Raw genomic sequence first — 20,629 nt, forward strand, 5'->3', positions numbered from 1 at the left:
AATTCTTCGTTTCGGAGATACGAGGTGTTGAAATTGAATATTTTTGTTCGCTTTTTGAAAATAACTCTTGCAAAATATAAATTATAAGTTATTTGCACGAATTTCGGTACCCGTTTTTTTTTTGACGTGGGAAATCATAATTTCGTATTAATTGTCATGTAACATATAGAGGCGCTGCGTACGCTGTTATTATTTATTTTAAATTGCCCTAACTTTTTCAACAGTAAACTTTTGGTACTTTTCATGAAAAAACCTAATTCCCACACCTTTTCCAATTAAAAAAGGTACACCTCCTCAACAACGCTGGAGGTGATCGTTTTCGAGATATTTACAATTTTCTATATCGATGCATATTACTTAGCTCCTAGGGCACTAAGTGAAGTTGCTGAGAACATTACAAAACTAAGTATGTGGTGGATCTCGTCAAAATAAACAACTTCTTCCTTTAAAATGTTTAACGAGGAATAATTAGTTTTCGAAATACAGAGTGTTGAAATTTTTCAAAACATGGTAGGTTTCTGTCATAAGTTTTTTGAAATTTTAGTTATTTTCATCAAACTTTATACGCAGTATACCCGTACAGACTTCTTCTAAACCGAGCATTATCGAACTGCTTATTCAATCCAAATTTAAAAAATTTGTCAGGTTTAATTATTCAATTAAAAAGTGCTACATTTCGGAGTTTGTAAAAAAAACAAGTACTATGTTATTTATTAGGAAAATAAACATATAAAAATTGAACGAAACACCTATTACAACAGATGTTCAAAGTGACGACCCCCAACAGTAATACAAGCTTCTGCTCTCCTCATCAAAGAATTCCGCACCCGTTGAAAAATGCCCGGTGTGTTTCTTATCGTTTGGCAGCAAGCTATGATGCAATCCCTCAACATTTTCTCGTTTTCAATGGGGCTAGCATAAACTAGTGATTTTAGGTGTCCCAAAAAAAATAGTCGACTGGATTGAGGTACGGTGACCTCGAGGGTCAATGCTCAGTGCCTCCTTTTCGTATCCATCGTTGGGGATATGCAACGGCTAAAAAATTTCTTGCTATCACACTAAAATGAGCAGGAGCTTCATTGTGCATAAACCAAGAGTTATTTCGGAGACCAATGGGAACATTTTCCATAAGTTGAGGAAGCTCGTGTCCGAAAAATGTAGGTAAGGATCTCCATTCAAACGTAAGGGGAGAAAATAGGACCCAATTGAATAATCCGCAATTATGCCTACCCATACATTGAAAGAGAATCTGTCTTGGATATGAGTTTGCGTTATCGCATGTGGGTTATCTTCCGCCCAGATGTGGTTGTTATGAAAGTTCATCATACCATTTCTTGAAAAATTAGGCTCATCTGTGAAGAGGATTTTCGATGAAATTTGCGGATGTTGTTCGACTTTTCTTTGAAACCATCGAGTAAATTCGATACGTGATTGGAAATCACGTAGCGTAAGTGCCTGGACACGCTGAATATGATAAGGATATAATTGCTGTTCCTTTAAAATTATTTAAACTGTCATGTGACTCACATTTAAAGTTTGACTAATTTTTCTTGTACTTGTCTCTGGATGTTCAGTAATTTCTGCGAGAACCGCCTCCTCCAATTCTACAGTTTCTGTAGTCCGTGGCCGTCCTACTGCAGAATTTCTTTCAAAGCTTCCAGATTCGGAAAGTCGCCGGATAAGATTCGCAAATGTCGCTGCACAAGGAGTCACGCGTCACCTTTCTTGATAGATGCGTCTGGCCTCGCTTGAATTTTCGTCAGCCAAGCCGTATGCAAAAACCATATCAGCCATTTCAGCATTCGTAAAGTCGGGCATGGTACCAAAAAATCACTTTATAAACTCCGAACTGTGAATTTGTCATTTAATGGTTAAAAATGTGACAGCGAAGTTCTATTTTTATAACCAAACTTTCATAGCCTACTCGATTTAAATAACTTGATTTGCAAGCAGAGAGTGACAAAAATTATTGAAATCAAATTTGGCTATAAAGTACGATACATATCGATATAGAAAAGTTTAAATATCTGGAAAACGATCACCTCCAGCGTTGTTGAGGAGGTGTACCTTTTTTACTTGGAACAGGTGTGGGAATTAGGTTTTTTCATGAAAAGTACCAAAAGTTTACTGTCAAAAAAGTTAGAGTAATTTGAAATAAATAATGACAGCGTATACAGCGCCCTCTAGATGTTACATGAAAATTAATACGAAATTATGATTTCCCACGTCAAAAAAAACGGGTACCGAAATTCGTGCAAATAACTTATAATTTATATTTTGCAAGAGTTATTTTCAAAAAGCGAACAAAAAATTCAATTTCAACACCCCGGACACAAGTTCATATAGACTTTTTTCTTGAAATTGCCTCAGAAATAAGTCACTTGAATATTTTAACGTACTTATGTTACACCCTGTATAACGTTGTGTACCGTATCTAAGAACAATATCTGTTTCAATCCCATAACGAATATTTGGAGTAAAAACTGAAAAGGAGAAAGTTATTTTTGTTTGATTCAATGTTCATAGGAAATAATTTTTCCAGTTTGTATCTGAAAGAAATTTCTGTACGTAATCTACCTATCTTTATGAAGGGTTTCTTTCTAATTTTCCTCGTAATTTTTTATATTTCTTTCTTTGGAAGTTTCCCACAAATCTAATTTTCTCTAAAAATATCCCATTTTTAAGCAACTCTGTAGATAAACTTCTTCAGTTTTGGCCGAGTGAATTGAGCGTATAAATACTCAATCGTATACTCTTCGATAGTGTATGCATGAGGAATGCTATTAAAATACCATAAACCACCAAATTTCCCCAAAAACTCATTGCTTCTGAGGATAAGCAATATTTTGCCAATTTTCGTATTTGTAACACTGTGAAATGACTTTATTCAATTGTATTGTAATGAGCACAATCAGGAGTTTCTATTTGTTAATTAGTCTTTAACGGGCAAAACTTGACCAGTTTCAGACACACTGTCCAAACGGTGCAGCAGCAGTTATTTTCAAATATGTCTGTACATTCACTTCCAAATTCGAATAAATGACACGGCAGGAAACTATTCACAACAAACGAGGTGTTAACATGAACGAATATTCATCACTAAATATCAACAAGAAGCTCTTGTGAAATTTTCAATACTGGACACAACCGAGTCAAATGATTTGGTTGTGTTTGGTAGAAGTAGAATCTGACTCGACTATGATGCTGGGTCTGACCCTAGATTACAAACTCACTTGGAGCCGCCACATCAATACCCTATGTGATAGATAAACGGGTTCTGTATTGAGATTCATGTCACTATGAAAGAGAAGTTCAACTATTGGCATTAGTTTCACTGCAGAACACCTGGGCTGAGAAGTCCCGAGCCTAAGAAAGAAAAAGCGTTTTTTTGTTCAAAATACCACTTTTGTAGAATGATTCATCTTTTTCCTCAAAATACGCCTCAGTTTCAGCAATAACCTCTTCAGTCGAGCGAAATTTCTTAACGGTGATACTGTGCATTGTTTTGATGACGCAGCACTTTCTTTTTCCCCAAATGGGGTTGTTTTTCCGCAATTTTGGCTTTTAAACGGTTCAATAACGCTATGTTATATTCACTGTGGATGGTATTTCCCTTCTCAAGACAGTCGATGAATATTACACCAAGCACTTCCCAAAATACCGATGCCATAACCTATCCAGCCAATTGTTGTAATTTCGGACACTTTGGACGAGGTTCACCAGTTGCTCTCCACTTAGATGAAGATCGTTTTAATTCCGTAGTGAAGTGAAGGATTCATGTTTCATCCATTGTCACATGTCGACGCAAAAATTCCGGTTTGTTATGTTTCAGCATGGTCAAACATTGCTCAGAATCATCAAGACGTTCTTGTTTTTGGTCAACAATGAGCTCACGCGTCACCCACTTTGAACAGACCTTTCCCATAGTCAAATGCTCATGCGTCAACATCTTGAGCGATCATCAATATGGCTTTCGGAAACAAAGATCAACAGGCGACTTTCTATCGGTCACTCATATTTGGAATAACGCAATCGAAAAACATGAAGAGTCATGAGCTGTTGCGCTAGATATTTCTAAGGCCTTTGACCGTGTGTGGCATGAGGGTTTGCTGGCAAAACTTCGATGATATGGCTTGTCGGATCACTTTTGAAATCCGACGTTCCCTGCAAGTGGCCGACGATGGATATCTCTCTAATATTTTCACCATCAACGCTGGTATTCCCAGGGATTCATATTGTCTCCAACCCATTTTTTATTGTATATCAACGACGTATTGAAAAAATCAAGAATCCAATATATTGCTTTGCTGACGACAGCACACTTATCTCGTCATCACATTTGGATTCTAGGACATCGGCTGCAGATGCAAATCTTCTTCGGCAGCACGAAGTTGAATATCTTAATGAGGATATAGACGTAATTTTGAATTGGGGTGAAATTAACCAAGTTCAATTCAATGCCACAAAAACCCAGGCATCGGTTTTCTCCAAAAAGATAAATGTTTCCGAACCGGATATAATAATGTCAGGTCAGACAATTCCGCTTTCTGCTTCGATACGTTTGTTGGGGGGTTAAATTGAACACCAATATGTCTTGGCGCAATCATGTCGCTGAAATTGCAAAGGCTGCTTCTCAAAAGCTTGAAACACTGTTCCAAACCAGAAAACTGTACACACCTCAGCAACTTTAGATACTTTATAAAGCTTAGATCAGACTTCTTTGGAGTATTGTTCTCATGTATGGAGCTCCGCCCCAAATATACCCTGAAACAGCTGGATTCCATCCAGAAAAGAGTCATCCGCCTGATTGGAGACGCGAACGTCACTTGTAACCTTGATAGTCTGGAACATCGAATGTTGGAGTTTGTCTTTCTTCTATACTTTCACTTTCACTTTCAAGTGATTTGGCACATTTGATTCCACCAAGAGCGGTACATATCAGAAATACGCGACGGACTGTGGCTGCTCATCCTTTTGAGGTTCAACTCAGTACACCTCGAACTTCATTGTTTAAGAACGATTTCATTTGGAGAACGGCGTTTATGTGGAATAAACTTCCTGAGAACGTTTTTCCAAATGGATTTCATCTTCAGCGAGTCAAATTCAATGTGAATCACTACTTTCGCACAGGCACCGCTTCAAGACCGCCACAATGTCTTGAAAATGACAAAAGTTCTGTCACTCTTAGCACAATAACTCACAAACTTATGAGTAGAATATCATGAAATTTCCACAGCTTTCTTTTAAAAGTTAGTACTAACTGAAAAAACGGTGATTGCAATAAAGTTAGCGCCGTCTATGTGTTAGGTCCAAGACTTTTTAGCCCAGTTAGAATCAACAAGACAGTTCTCATGAAATTTTCAATTCTAAACACAACCGAGTCAAACGACTCGGTTGTGTTTGATGGAAAGGAGCTGGAAGTAGAGTCTAACCCGACTATGATGGTAGGTCTGGGCCTAGATTACAGACTCACTTGGAGCCGCCAAATCGATACCCTAGGTAATAAACTTGTACTGCATTCATATTTATGTCTAACTACTATGGTTGTCATCTTAGATATGCAATATTGAGCTGGAGCATGAGTTCCACTGCAGAGAGGGTTTTTATACTGCCAAAATATGCCATTACAAAAATTCATCAACTGGGTTGACGGCAGACATGTAAACGTTCTTTTACAGAATTGAAAATACCAGCAAAGGCGGATCTCTACATGTGTGAATTATGTATCTTTGTGTATAAAAATATGTGCAAATTTACATCCAACCAACAAGATTATCCATACCCAACTAGAAGTAAAGGGATGCTAACAACTTGCTCTCTTCGAGCAGCTCTTCACCATAAGAGTTACCTTCACCTAGGACCTAAACTTTACAACAGTCTGGACATGCATATAAAGAGTTCTCCCAATATATCAATTAACAAGTCACGATTGAAACCTTCATCTTGCCGAGAGAAACTTTTACACCGTTGATACATTTTTTACCAATTTTAATTATTCTTCGACTCGTTGTGTTCTACAGTTTCGGCTTCTAATATGTGTGAATTCATTTTAATAGAACGGGTAGGTTGAAAACAATACTTCACAATTTACGCACAACACTAATATGTTATTCTACAAACAAAATAAGTAGTTTCCTTCCGAAACAAGGCATAAATATAGCATTCAAGACAAATAACAAACTGCATTCTTTCATTAATAATTCTAAATCAGCACAGAACAAATTAAAAAAATCTGGGAACTAGAAGTTCAAGTGCGAAAACTGCAATGCTTTATATATAGGCTAGACTGGCCGCAGTTTCAACCCTAGATTCGAGGAGAATTTGAGAAGTTACAGATTGAATAAACAAGATTCCAATTACGCCAATCATCTCATAGAAAACACTCACAATTTCACACAAAACTCGAAAATTCTACTCATTCAATAAAAAGTCTGAAACTAAATGTATTGGAATCTATAAAAATCAAAAAATATATTCTTCAATTATCAAATATGATATTAGTATTTTTCCAAATGCCCCTTGATACCTCTCTCTACCTACCAATGTAACTTTTTGTATTTAAGGAGATGATATCATATATACCTAGGTTAAATCATCTAAAGGAACAATTCGTTCAGGCCTCTCTCTACACAGTAAGTTAATGGACTGACACCTATCAGAAAAGAAATACTTCCCTGGCTAATACCACGAAGGGCGTTGGATTATATCCGACAGGTGTCAGTGCAGGATTCTTCACTGAAGTTATTCCTGCATATGCTGTTGGCGATACAACTGCCGCAATAGATTTTCAATAATTGGAACACACTTGCAGACCGGTTTCGGGCTGTTCCTTTAGATTAGATGATTTGATTTATATCCAGTATTCAAGTATGCCTCCTGACTATATGTGAAGTTTTTTCCTTATACAAGGAATTGGGCAGATTTGGATATGCGGTTGGTTACCTCGTTCACAAGCAGATGGGGCGATGACAAAGCTGTTGTTTGTTGTCCGCTTCAGCCTAGTTCGAAGAATGATATTCTGAAAGAATTCGATTTTCAATTATCGAAAATCATCGACTTTATGTTGATGATAGACATTACCTTGCACTGACGAGTGGCCAAACAGTCCGAAACCGATCTGCAAGTAGGTTCCAATAATTGAAAATTTATTGCGGCAGTTGTATGGCCAACAGCATATGCAGGAATAACTTCAGTGAAGAATCCTGCACTGACACCTGTCGGATATAATCCAACGCTCTTCGTGTTATTAGCCAGGGAAGTAGTTGTTTTCTGTCAGTCCAATAACCTACAGTGTAGAGAGTTGAGACTGCCCTGAACAAATTGTTCCTTTAGATAATTTGATGTATAGCCAGTTTTCAAGTATGCCCACTGACTATATGTGAAATACCTAGGTTAGTTTATAACTCACACAGAAGATAACACAGTGTGTCTAAACATCTGTTAGCATTGAATGGTAAGGTTGTTCAAATTGTGAAGTATTATTTTCACCCTACCCATTCAATATTCATAGACTCTGTGATATAATTGTTAAACAAAAGAAATTATCCTTTTCGTCAAGAGAAATATGATACATAGATAGATAGATAGATAGATAGATAATTTATTGGTGTTTTATACATTCATCAGTATTTACACAAGTCAATATGTACATATAATTAAAATTAGTATATGTCAGGCATCTATTAATATTTACATAAACAATAGATGCTTACAATTCATAGAACAAGTTTTTTTCTTTTTTTATAAAAAATATTTATATCTTATAAGTACATCTGAGTTATGACGACGAGCACATTTAAAAACGAAGCAGTAAAATTTAAAATTGGGTACTTTCAAACAACGACAAATGCCTATATGGTTAAGGAACTTATATCACAGTGCAGGAATTCTTCGGTGCTGAAGAAGGCGTTTTCCATTAAAAAATATTTTATCCTGATTTTGAATATGCCAATAGGTACAAATCTTATTTTTTGTGGTAATTTATTGTAAAATTTCACAGCCCAAAAATTTGGTCCATTTTGACATCTTTTTAAGCGGCAGTAGTTTGTACTCAAATCATTTTTATGCCTAGTGTTGTAGTCGTGCACATTTTCAAAACTTTCATACTGAGATAGATTATTTTTTATATATATTAAATTTTCCATGATATATAGAGAATGAAAGGTTAGTATTTTTAATGTAATGAATGAATTTCGACATTCATCTCTGTAGCCGATATTGTCTAATATTCTAATTGCTTTCCTTTGGTGTCGGAATGAATATTATTATTGCTTTGAGGGCCTTTTTAAAAATCCCTCAAAGAATCTTTTTGAGTGTATCTGAAACCAATTACTCTCAAAGGAAACAATACATCTGAATATACCGTATGCCAAAACGATAACTATCAAGCTTAAGCTCTGATATTATTTGTTTGGTTGAAATTATGTACTTTCAAAAGAAAAAATACGTACCAGAGTAAGAAGACGTGGACGTTTCCAACAATTTGAATGTGAAGGGAATGTGAACTTTCATCATATTCATCTGGGGTATCCTGGGAGGAACCTGATGAAGTGTCGTAGGAAAAACAAAGTCTTCTCCGTTCACTCGCAGCACCATCATGTTTCTGTAAAACAGAAATCTGAAATAAGGTAAAAGGTCCAGTTAAATTCGAATTTCAAATGGCAAAGCTATGCATTAATGTAATATGTAACGGTTTAAATTTATGAATTCAGAAGAATTAGTCGAGCTAGGGACCGTCCGAAACCTAAAAACATCTAAGGTCGGTCAAATTAATCAATGGGCTTGTTTCATGCTATGGAAAATGATACTGCTTTGCCTATAGACTGATCGAGTTAGGGGTATATTATACTTATCAAGCCTAATCGATCCCAAAATCTCTTTATATTTGCAGAAAAAAGAATAATTCGAAAAGTAAGAATTTAAATTGGCCGCATGTCTGTTGACCAATAAAATTGATCGTGTCTAGAGCGGAGTTGCCAAGTGTATTGGTTTTTAATATCCAATCACAGACGCCATTTTTGTTGTTATTGTTGTCAACTCGGTGTGAATACAACTGTTACAATTATCTAATTAAAGAAAGTTTTTTTGTAAAAGGTAGGTCTCGGCGGATGCCTATTTTGCTGCATATTCCGTGTCATTAGTTTACATAAAAAAAATATTTTTTCAGGTTTTTTTTTTGGTTGATATGTTCTGGAGTAATTCTACATTTTACTGTACATATTTTTGCTTCTCTTTTCAGTCACCATACTGCTCCTTGGCCGAGATAAAATAAAAATTAAATCAAAACTTTCCATCATTCGATAAAAGACAAAGTCTGAAATGAATGTCATATAAATAAAAGGGACCTACTAAATATACCACCTACCGTTTCAATTTTTCATTCTTAATTTCGGTACCAAAGTATTGCAAACTTTTCAAGTAAAATTCATCGATCATTTCAAAATCGACTCTTGGTGAGTTGTCATGAGTCAGCTTTTACAAAACTAGGCTCAACATTCATTTCGAAATTATTTTAACAAAAATACAAAGTTTGTGGAAACCATTGACAGAAAGAGTTCATTGTCGCATACACTACAGAAGGCGCTGGCTGACTGGATGACAATATGGCTAATATACCAGTAACATTGAATTTCTTATTTTTGGTGGGTGGCATGAATGCATAATTGATTAATTTTATTAGGATTCATGAGCATTCAAAAACCATTTGAAAATACAGCTCGTTTAATTCTATTTAGAATCATATTTAGATATAACTTGTACTATATAGTTATCAAGACAAATATTATTGTCCATTTTTATGCTTGATTCGTGGATTCGAGCGATCCTATTATTGAATATTTATTTGTTTGCTGGCTTTATTCTTAAAAAAATGAATGAATAATTACAGATATGGGTACACGAAAGAAAAAAATATTTCGAAACAAATTTCTATATGAACGCTGAATTATACAGTCTCTACTCAGTTTGTATTTCAAACACTCGTTGTGGAATAAAAATCAGATATCATTCACATGAGTTCTACTTTGAATGAATGGTAACAAATTGCACTTACATGGAACACTGTCATCCTCACTAGTATACATCGATGTTTCGCCTTAAGACACTTGCTCCAAGGCTCTTCAGTACCAAATTGGATAACATTACAGAAAATACACACAATTCATTCATGAATTACGATTTTTTAATGTCACGGAATAAGCTTTATCTGCTTATATCATCGATGACATCGTAATGACATTCATTAAAAAATCGTAATTCATGAATGAATTGTGTGTATTTTCCAATTTGGTACTGAAGAGCCTTGGAGCAAGTGTCTTATTGCGAAACATCGATGTATATCAGTGAGGATGACAGTGTTCCATGTAAGTGCAATTTGTTACCATTCATTCAAAGTAGAACTCATGTAAATGATATATGATTTTTATTCCACAACGAATGTTTGAAATACAAACTGAGTAGAGAAAAGTATTTTCTGTATAATTCAGTGTTCATATAGGAGTATTTGTTTCGAAAGATTTTTTTGTTTCGTGTAATTCAATGTTTATATGAAAGTAGCTGTTTCAGGAGGACTTTCTTTCAGTTTGTGTCTGAAAGTTACTTCTTTGCATGATCTACACATCTATGTATAGAGTTACTTATTTTCAAATTGATTACTTCCTTCCTTTCTTTGGAAAATTCCCTTATTCTTTTTTTGTATCAAGATGGAGTAGTAGAAAGTCAAAAACTTTCTTTCCCAAAAAATTTATCACTCCTAAAAATATAACCCCTTCAACTCAACAATCATATTTCATTGAATATTGAAGACAGAATAAGACTAGCTTTGAAAAATTGCAAAACCTTCAAAATGGCCTGGATACATAGGCATCAAAAAATCGAAGGCATTGAAAAATCGGGCACTCTGGCAAAATTGGTACATCTTTAAATATTCCACGGGTATTAAAATTGGCATAAAGAATTTCATACCGAATATATAATAAACAATTAACACGAAAGTTTATGCACAATGAAAACACAATATAAGAAATGAAGGGAAAATGTATTTTAGGGTTCAACCGGACTATCCGATAAAACCATAGTATACGAAAGTACCGAACATGGATAAAAGACATATTAATGGCATCATCAGGATGAGAACAGGACCACAAATTGATTAAAACTGGAATTTTAGCTTTCTTAGATATGTTTTCAGTATTGAGTAAATTGAATAGCAGAAATATCAAAGAGCTTACCACATACATGTCTTACAATCAAATAAAGTTACAGTAAAATGGGGCGGGTTAAACTTCCTTAAAATGTCAGTTATCCCAAAAATGAATAACCATAATTCCTGTTAGCACACAAAAATACAGACTGTGGCAAAAACAAACGTTATAAAAAATACAACAAATCAAATAAGGACAAAAAATGCTCAGATGAAGGATGCAGGTTATTGCGGAATGCAAGCCGGCCTGAATTCAAGGACGAAGCTGATGTTATACAACATACAACAAAACGTTGATACCGGGCAACAGGACGAGATCTGGCCAAATTCCTCCACGCAGCAAGCGGCCATACAAAAGAGAGAATGAGAGCTCAAGTTCAACAACAAATCTAAAATTGCGTCAGAAGTTAAGCAATAGATACATGGAAAGTAACGACTATTATTGAAACCTATATCATTTCATTAATAATTCATAATAATACGAGTAGAACACCTGAGAACTCCCTTTACCTCAGTCTATCAGTAATTAAGGTGAGACAGTAGAGTGACAATTCTGTCAAGAATGAAAAACAAATATTTTATCATGTATCGGATAACGACCTAAGATCGCGAACCATTTCAGAGATGAATATATGTATATCCATAGTGATTTCAAAAACTACGCCTCACGATTTGATCTCCACAAACTTTATTTAAAAAATATCACATGTTTCCCTAACACAGTAGCTTTTTAACACGCTTTTATTAGCTTCACCTGTATACAGGGTGTAACTAAATAAGTGTAAAACATTTAAGGAGGTGATTCCTCATCGAAAAAACGATAGGATATTTCATATAAAATTTCATTGGAGCATCCCTTATTAAGATACAGCCCTTTAAAGGGGGTACATAAAATTTGTATAACAATTTTTTTCACAAGCACTAAAAAAGTTACAATATTGAAAGTAACCTGGCACTTTGTACCACCAAAAAACACTCAGCCAGAAATGTATTTGGTTTACCCCATGGTTGTAAGGGGTGGAAAACGCAACCCCTGAAATTTATTTCCAATGTAACTTTTTGTCTTATTATTTGTTTACCATTTAAAAATTTATTTCCGATAGCCTGTTTCATTCTAAACAAAAAATGTCTCTTGGGTTTTTTGCCCAAAATAAACCAGTTCGCAGCAAAAAATTATTTTACGAACAACTACACAGATACATCGTCATAAATGCGAAAATACGAAACTAATCTATCTAGTAGGTCGCTATTAGCAATAGTGACAATTAAATTGGTATGACGCTGTCAGTTTGTGAATTTTCGAAATTGAATTAATACTAATTGTGTGTTGTTGTTCTGTTCTTAATTTGTTACTTTAATAATTCACTTGTTATTAAAATGGCATACACAAATGAGGAAATGGCTGATATGCATTACGTTTACGGTCTGTTGCAGGGGAATGGGTTAGAAGCTTCTAGAAAATATGCTGAAATGTATCCTCAACGGCAGCATCCTTCACATAGAATATTTGCTCGACTTCATCAACGATAACGAGAATATGGTTCATTCGACAAAAGAACGCTGGATTGTGCTCGCCATCGAGAAGTACGAATACCACAGCTTGAGGAAGCAGTACTTAATTTGATTGAAGAACAACCTACTACCAGTACTAGAAAGATTGCTTTCCAGCTAAATGTTGACCATCTGCAACGAGTACAGACACTGTTACCGCGAGACTTTCCGAACCGTCTTGAATTTTGCAATTGGATGCTGGAAATGATTAGAAGAAATTGTGACTTTCTGAAGACGATAGAATTCACAGACGAATGTAGTTTTTCTCGGGACAAGATTATTAATTTTCATAATTACCACATATGGGCTGATGAAAACACTCACGCTATTGTCGAAACTAACCATCAAGAACAGTTTTCTCTTAACGTGTGGCTCGGAGTTATTGGGGATGATTTAATTGGGCCTCATTTTCTACCTCTACGATTAAATGGTAAGGCATACGTTCAATTTTTAAGAGAAGTGCATCCAGTACTCCCGGGGCTCCCGCCCATTTTAGTCAAGTAGCACGTCAGCCTTTAACTGAAACATATGCAAATCTGTGGATAAGTTGAGGAGGACCACAGAACTGGCCCGCTCGATCCCCGGATCTTAATCCTCTCGATTTCTTTATTTGGGGCCATTTACAGCATTTGGTTTATCGTACTCCTGTTCGCGATGTAGAGGACTGAAGAAACCGCATCATCGATGCGTGCAGAGTAATCAGAGAGACTCCAGGAATATTTGAGCGAATACGTGGCTTAATGCGCCGACGTCTAGACGCATGCGTAATGTCTGAAGGTAGACATATTGAACATTTACTATGATTTCTACATGTTGCGTGTTTTGTTATTAATAAATTAGTTTTGTTTATTAACTTTCAATCGTTCAATTCAGGTACTAACTACAAAATAACAATATAAATCCAGTTCGCATTTATGACGATGTATCTCTGTAGTTGTTCGTAAAATAATGTTTTGCTACGAACTGGTTTATTTTGGGTAAAAAACCCAAGAGACATTTTTTGTTCAGAATGAAACAGGCTATCGGAAGTACATTTTTAAATGGTAAACAAATAATAAGACAAAAAGTTACATTGGAAATAAATTTTAGGGGTTGCGTTTTCCACCCCCAAACATGGGGTAAACCAAATTAATTACTCGCTAAGTGTCTTTTTGGTAGTACAAAACGTCAGGTTAATTTCAATATTGTAACTTTTTGAGTGCTTGTGAAAAAAATTGTTATACAAATTTTATGTACCCCCTTTAAGGGGCTGTATCTTAACAAGGGATGCTCCAATGAAGTTTCTTTATATGAAAGATCCTATTTTTTTTTCGATGACGAATCACCTCCTTAAATGTTTTGCACTTATTCAGTTACACCCTGTATATGTATGTTTGTTTGTAACTATCAAGTTCGGGATCTGTATTTGACAGAATTATCGACGTTATTGCTTGATCTATTCGCAGGCAGATGGCGCTGTACGCAACCTCCTTGATATAATTCGAACTCACTTCATATGTATTTCTTCATTTGAAAAAAGTATTTTTTATTTATACGCGCGCCTGCTGCCTTATTTGTAACCCTCCTTTGCGCGTCTGCTGCCTTCCTTGGGCTTGGTAGCTGATTTTCAGGCTCCCTCTCCGAATCAGAAAATATCGATGGTCATTTTTCTAAACAATATACGGCTGATTGATCCCAAAGTTTAGATAAAATTAATATAGTTTAAAAAGTCTAAAAAACACGCTTTTATAGCATACGAAACTAAAAAAATTAAAATAAATATAGTTTTAAAAAACTAAAAAACACGCTACCGGATTGGTTTGTCGAGGGACGAACGGTTCTCATCCCTAAAAGCGGAGATTTGTCGATTCCTAAGAATTCAAGACCGATAACAGTCTTGAATTCGTGTTATAAGTTGTTTACAAGCTTCTTATACACACGAATACTCACCTCAGTTGACTGAGTGTTCGAACGGATATATGAGCAGAGAGGTTCGAAGAGAGGAGTCGCTGGATGTAAAGAGAACCTGCTCATCGATAGATGTGTTACGCAGAACTCGATACAATATAATCGTAACCTCTCTACGGCCTAGATCGATTGCCGTGAGGCATTTGATACAATATCGCATGAGCTCATCTTGCATTTGCTCAGATGCCTTGCGGTACCCGACAAAATAGTGAGATGCATTGAACAACTGATACCACTTTGGCGAACTCGCTTCACCATAACATCTAGTCAAGCAAGAGTCCAAACAGGGTGGGTCACTTTCAGAAGGGGTGTATTTCAGGGTGATTCCCTCAGTCCCCTTCTCTTCAGAGAAATACTCCAGGGTATAACTGTGGCACCCCCGAAAACCGAAAGCACAAGGTCACCCATTTGTTTTATATGGATGATCTTAAAATGTATGCCTCTGGAGAGAAGAATCTCCATCAGTCCTTGAGGGTGGTGGAAGAGTACACGCATGCTATCGGAATGAAATTCGGGAAAGACAAATGTGCAATGGTCGATCTCAAAAGAGGACGATGCGGGGACTACGGAGAGGTTGTGCAGCTCGTAGATTGAAGCATCCTACACCATTTGGATGCCGGAGAGACGTATACTTACCTCGGGGTGGAACACCGCCACTCACAAGAGGTAACAGCAGTGAAGAACTCTCGGCGGCAAGTATGAGTAGAAACTTCGACAGATCTGGTCATCGGAAGTGTCTGGAATAACAAAGTTGCTGCATCAAATATACTTGCCGTACCAATCTTACTCTACTCGTTTGGAGTAGTGAAGTGGACTCGGGAGGAGCTGTATCAACTCGACGTAAAGACCCGAAAAATGATGCATCTCTATAGTAGTTTGCATCCCAAATCGTCCGTTTCACGGTTGTACTTCCCTCGACAACAGGGAGGCCGTGAACTTTTGAGTTTGGAGTGTCTACATGACAGAATGGCACTGGATATAGCCTGTAAAGTTGTCAGGAGTTCGGATCCCCTTCACTGCATGGTCCGTGACCATGAGAGAGCAGGAATTAGAGCATTTCTCTTAAGGGCAGCTGCCCGAGCAGCTGATAAACTTGGTATAGTTTTAGACTCTGAACGAGGTGACCACAACTCTGTCACCGAGTTGGAACGCGTTCAGCAAAAAGCTCAGATAAAAGACGTAGAGATCACCTTACTTCTGCGGAGACACAAGGATAAGCCAATGAATGGGGTCTTCTTCAATAACATTGGAGACCTTGGCTTATCAAAGCGCCTGACTTTCGCTTTTCTCAGATCGAGTGGGCTGAAGTCGGAAACCGAGGGGTTCATCATGGCTTGCCAGGATGGTGTCTTCAACACCTTAGTCTACCTCAGTCGCGTGATGGGTATAGAGGTTCCTGACACAAAGTGCAGGGCCTGCCACAAAGCGTCCGAGACCCTAATGCACTTGCTATCAGCATGTCCAGCATATGCGGTCTCGGCCTATATCCATCATCATAACGCGGCCCTAAGAGTGCTATATTACCATCTACGGCACTCTTGCGGTATTGACGAGATACCAGTGTTGCCCTACGCTCCGGGGTATATTGAATCCGTTGTGGGGAACGAGAAGTGCCGAATTTATTGGAACTATTCGTTCCCCACCCTCAGGCTCATACAAGCTAATAAGCCTGATGTTGTCCTTCTCGAAAACCAGAGCAAAACGATATCTGTCGTGGAGTTTTCAGCTCCTGGCGGGACATCGTCAGAAAAGAGTAGAAAAAACGGATAAAATATCGAGAATTTCTCTTCGAACTCCGCAAACTCTATCCAGATCACTCTGTCAAGATGTTTGTTCTGATTATTAGAGTCCTTGGTGGGATGATGTCCTCTCTACTCTCGAATCTTAAAATTATACCGGCTTGCCGCACTATGGCAGTAATCTTAGCCGCACAGATGCAGAAGGCTGTCATTCTTGGCTCACAGCGCTTGCTCAGGGCACATGATTCTCGGACCCAATGATCACTAACCCCACGGTGTGGGACCACTAACACAAGCGGAAGGTTCAATTGCAATAACAGCCATAGAAGAAGCAAATCTACTAGCTGAACAATTTGCGTCCCACTTCACAGTCGAAATTCTGAGAAAGGCACCACCCACTATTCCCACAATAGAATTCACAATGTCGGAAATAACTTTTGGACAACGTCTAGTCAGGCGATTTTTGAAACAGCTCAATGTCAACAAAGCTCAAGGATCAAAAATAAAACTTCCTGTGGCATCGATAACATATCGATAAGAATTTTTGAGAATATGCCAATCTTTGCTCTAGAGTTACTAGTCAAACTTATTAATGACTCCTTTGCCAAGGGAACCTACCCACAATTCTTAAAAGCAAATGTTGTGATCCCCATTCACAAAGGGGGTGACACCTCAGATCCCTCAAACTTTCGACCCATCTCGCTTATTCCAACCCTTGGTAAAATCATAGAAAAATTGGTAAAAATTAGGTTGATGAATTTCATATCTGCCAACAAAATCTTAAATACTCAACAATTTGGCTTTCAATCCAAAAAGAGTACAGGGAATGCAATTTTCCATCTGCTAAAAAGACTTTACTCTGAGTTGAACTTGAAAAAAAAATGCGCAGCAGTCTTCTATGACTTGTCGAAAGCTTTCGATTGTGTGAACCACGAAATTCTGCTACGCAAACTCCAACACTATGGTTTCAGAAATCAAAGCCTTAACTGGATGGAATCATATCTGAGTCAACGAACCCAAGTTGTGAGAACTGACACGCTGTCAGATATTGTCTCTGTTAGACATGGAGTACCCCAAGGCTCGGTACTAGGGCCAGTATTGTTTTTGTTGTATTTTAATGATCTAGCTCATATTGATTCTGAGGGAACGTTCACAATTTTTGCAGATGATGCAACCATCCTGTGGCATGACACTAATGAAAATGATCTTCAAAACAAAATAGCACAAGATATTCTTAAAGTGAGAGAGTGGTGCAACTCCAATCTGCTATCCTTCAATATAGAAAAAACCAATCTTATATCATTCAATTGCAATTTGTCAGGCATTCCGATGGGTAATGATATTATATCAAACAAAAAACTAAATAAATTTCTTGGAATCAATCTGGACAGCAACCTCAATTTCAATAACCATATTAATTTGCTGAGCAAAAAAACTAGCTTTGGGATGTTATGCTTTACGAACGGTGTCGAATGAATTGGGTATTGCAACTGCAAAAATTGTGTACCACGCTGTGGTTGAATCGCATCTAAGATATGGAATATCATTCTAGGGCACCTGCAACCAACAATACTTCAATACAGTCTTCATTCTCCAAAAGCGTGCCATCTGATATCTGTGCAAAGTTGGGCCTAGAGAGTCTTGTAAACCCTTGTTTAAGGAGCAAAAATTACTAAAACTTTCTTCATACTCGAAACTGTTTGCCTAGTAGATAAGAACAAATCATCTTACGATGTTGCTATTGGTTTCACTCGCCAAAGCGACAAATTAAGACTGCCTATTCCATCATCAAATTTGATTAAAAACTCATGATCTATAATGCAGCTAAAATATATAACCATCTACCGACCAGTCTTAAAGATATCCAATCACCTTATCAGTTCAGGAAGTCTGTAAAGCAGTTCTCATTGACCAGGTGTTTTATAGTGTTCAAGAGTAATTTGATAAAGATATGGATGGAATTCTAAAATAAAATTATTCCCTGTTCAATCACTGCTTATGTTGATTTTAATAGCTCCTGCAATTTTGAAAACAGTGTCTGTTTATCTTGTTTATTTATATATTTTATCTATTGACTTCCTTATTTATCTGTTAATGTCTGACTATTCGTTCATTTAGGATATATATAAATATGTATGTGTGTGGTATTTATGTGCGTTTATATATGCATATTCATTTATTTATCTATAATTGTTTTACCTGTGCACAAAAAATTGTAAGCATATTTCAGTATGACACATACATTAAACCAATGTATACGCATAATGTATAGTTATTATAGTGAAACTCATTTATACATGATTAGCTTTGTCAACGAGTTTATACTTTAAGACAATAAAGCATATTTGATTTGATTTGATGGCGTCTGTTTGGTCCTGAAGAAGTGCCCGTCATCGTACTTAAAAAGTGTGCGAATGAACTCACATCAGTATTTTGCAGACTTTTTAATCTGTCTAAAAAGGAAGAGGTTTTTCTTCTTGTTGGAAGATTGCTCGCGTTCATCCCATTCCCAAAAAGGGCAAGAAAAATCTTCCAATAACTATAGATCAGTCGCTTTGCTATCAGTGATAACCAGTGATAACAAAAATCATGGGGAAAGCTGTAAACCTCCATATCCTTAAATATTTGGAAGCCTTCAACATCTTGAGCGATCATGAATATGGGTTTCGAAAACAAAGATCAACAGGCGACATTTTATCGTATTTCACCCATATTTGGTAGAATGCAATCGAGAAACATGAAGAATCAAGAGCACCAGGAATAAAATATCTCGATCTTGATTTTTTTTAATGTTCACCCCATCTCCACCCCCTCAGACGACCTGAAAAACTCGGAGGTAAAGTTTATGTTGTTCAATTGATTAACAGGTAAAACATATCTCAATCTTGTAGGTGTACAAAGGCAATTTTACATCCTTATTTTTCAGTTTTTTTGGATTTGGATAACTTCAAACCCGCAGCTATTAGTCATATATATTAAAACTGACTGGTTTGTCAAATGTTCAAAATTCTCTATCTCCAACATATGAATCAAAGAGAAATATTCTGAACCTTCTGTTTGATGACACATCTGTATTATTATTTCAGAGTTATAATAGTAGGGGTTTGAGTCTGAGACTTGGAAATCCAGAATTGGGTGGATAATTCACAGGAGTCAAATAAAAGCTTTGTTCAGTCAGCATCTAAATCATAAAATGAAGTTATTGATATAGTTTGATTAATGTAGTTTTGAATAATAACGCACTCAAAACAACACATCATTCATATTAATGAGTAAGTATTAGTGTTGAGTTGGCCCTGTAGTTAAGGTCAGACTATCATTTGAAAATAAATTAATTTATAAATTTATTCATAAATAAAAACCTAAAGTATATAGTATAGACAGCAGTAAAAGTTCCTTATCGGTATTAGGAGTCGCACCTTGAAAGGTGAGACATCCTTAATCCTCAGCTCGCATAAGTTTCTACTGTTGAGGATTGTCAATGATATGGAAAAGAAACACATATACCTGATTAAAATTATTCATTGCTAGGTATATTTTTTATAAAAGGTACTCGAAAAGGTATGCCCATGTCTCATCTTTGGAAGGGTATGAATTATTTTAATCTCATAAATAAATTCACATATCTTTTCAATTTCTTCATTGAAACAGTAAAATTAGATTGTGTACTCTCAGGGCAAGTCTTCATTTTATATGAAACAATCTGTATATGGGTACTTTGTTGTTTGTTGTCATTACCAAATGTATTCAATACTATAATCCTTTTTTGACAGCATCCTCAAAATCAACTAGATAAAATAAAAAAAGTAAAATACGCACCTTGTTATGAACAAAATCATTCCACAAAAACATAACAGAAGTGCGAGAACAGAAAAAATGTTCGAAAATTCCGCCGCTGACATTAACAAAGTAGTCATTGTTTTCAACACCATATTATTCACACTCAGTTAACAACATATAACATATCACTCAGTTCTTATTCAACCCGGAGAGCAAGCAGAAACTACAGAAAATATCGAAAATGATCAGACTTTTACATTCCCCCTTTATTTTGGTTTGGCAATTGGCATTGACCACTGTCAAATAATTTGACACCTGACGTGACGTAAACACTAAATTCTGACAGAAGCTCGAGAGAGTGGAAACTCGACGTTGCCGATTCCTTGTATTTTCCTGTAAATATTCCACTTAT

The 20,629-nt window shown here is 36.4% G+C and overlaps 1 protein-coding gene across 3 annotated transcripts in view; it reads right to left on the bottom strand.

The window, feature by feature from the left end:
• LOC111509542 (cell growth regulator with RING finger domain protein 1) overlaps positions 1 to 20,530 on the bottom strand; it is a 126,041-nt gene extending 105,511 nt beyond the window's left edge. For 2 of the 3 annotated variants that reach the window (XM_074181033.1, XM_074181031.1), the window contains exons 1-2: positions 20,257 to 20,530; positions 8,451 to 8,617 (exon numbers count right to left, since the gene is read on the bottom strand). In XM_074181033.1, coding sequence (XP_074037134.1) covers positions 8,451 to 8,617; positions 20,257 to 20,369 — 280 coding nt within the window. In that variant the 5' untranslated portion in view covers positions 20,370 to 20,530. The remainder of the gene's footprint in view (positions 1 to 8,450; positions 8,618 to 20,256) is intronic. The other variant, XM_074181032.1, reaches the window with a different exon arrangement.
• Positions 20,531 to 20,629: the final 99 nt, after the last annotated feature.

Source organism: Leptinotarsa decemlineata, unplaced genomic scaffold, assembly GCF_025532065.1.
Source record: "Leptinotarsa decemlineata unplaced genomic scaffold, Ldec_3_MD MMD2_tig00026307_RagTag_RagTag, whole genome shotgun sequence".
Taxonomy (NCBI): domain Eukaryota; kingdom Metazoa; phylum Arthropoda; class Insecta; order Coleoptera; family Chrysomelidae; genus Leptinotarsa; species Leptinotarsa decemlineata.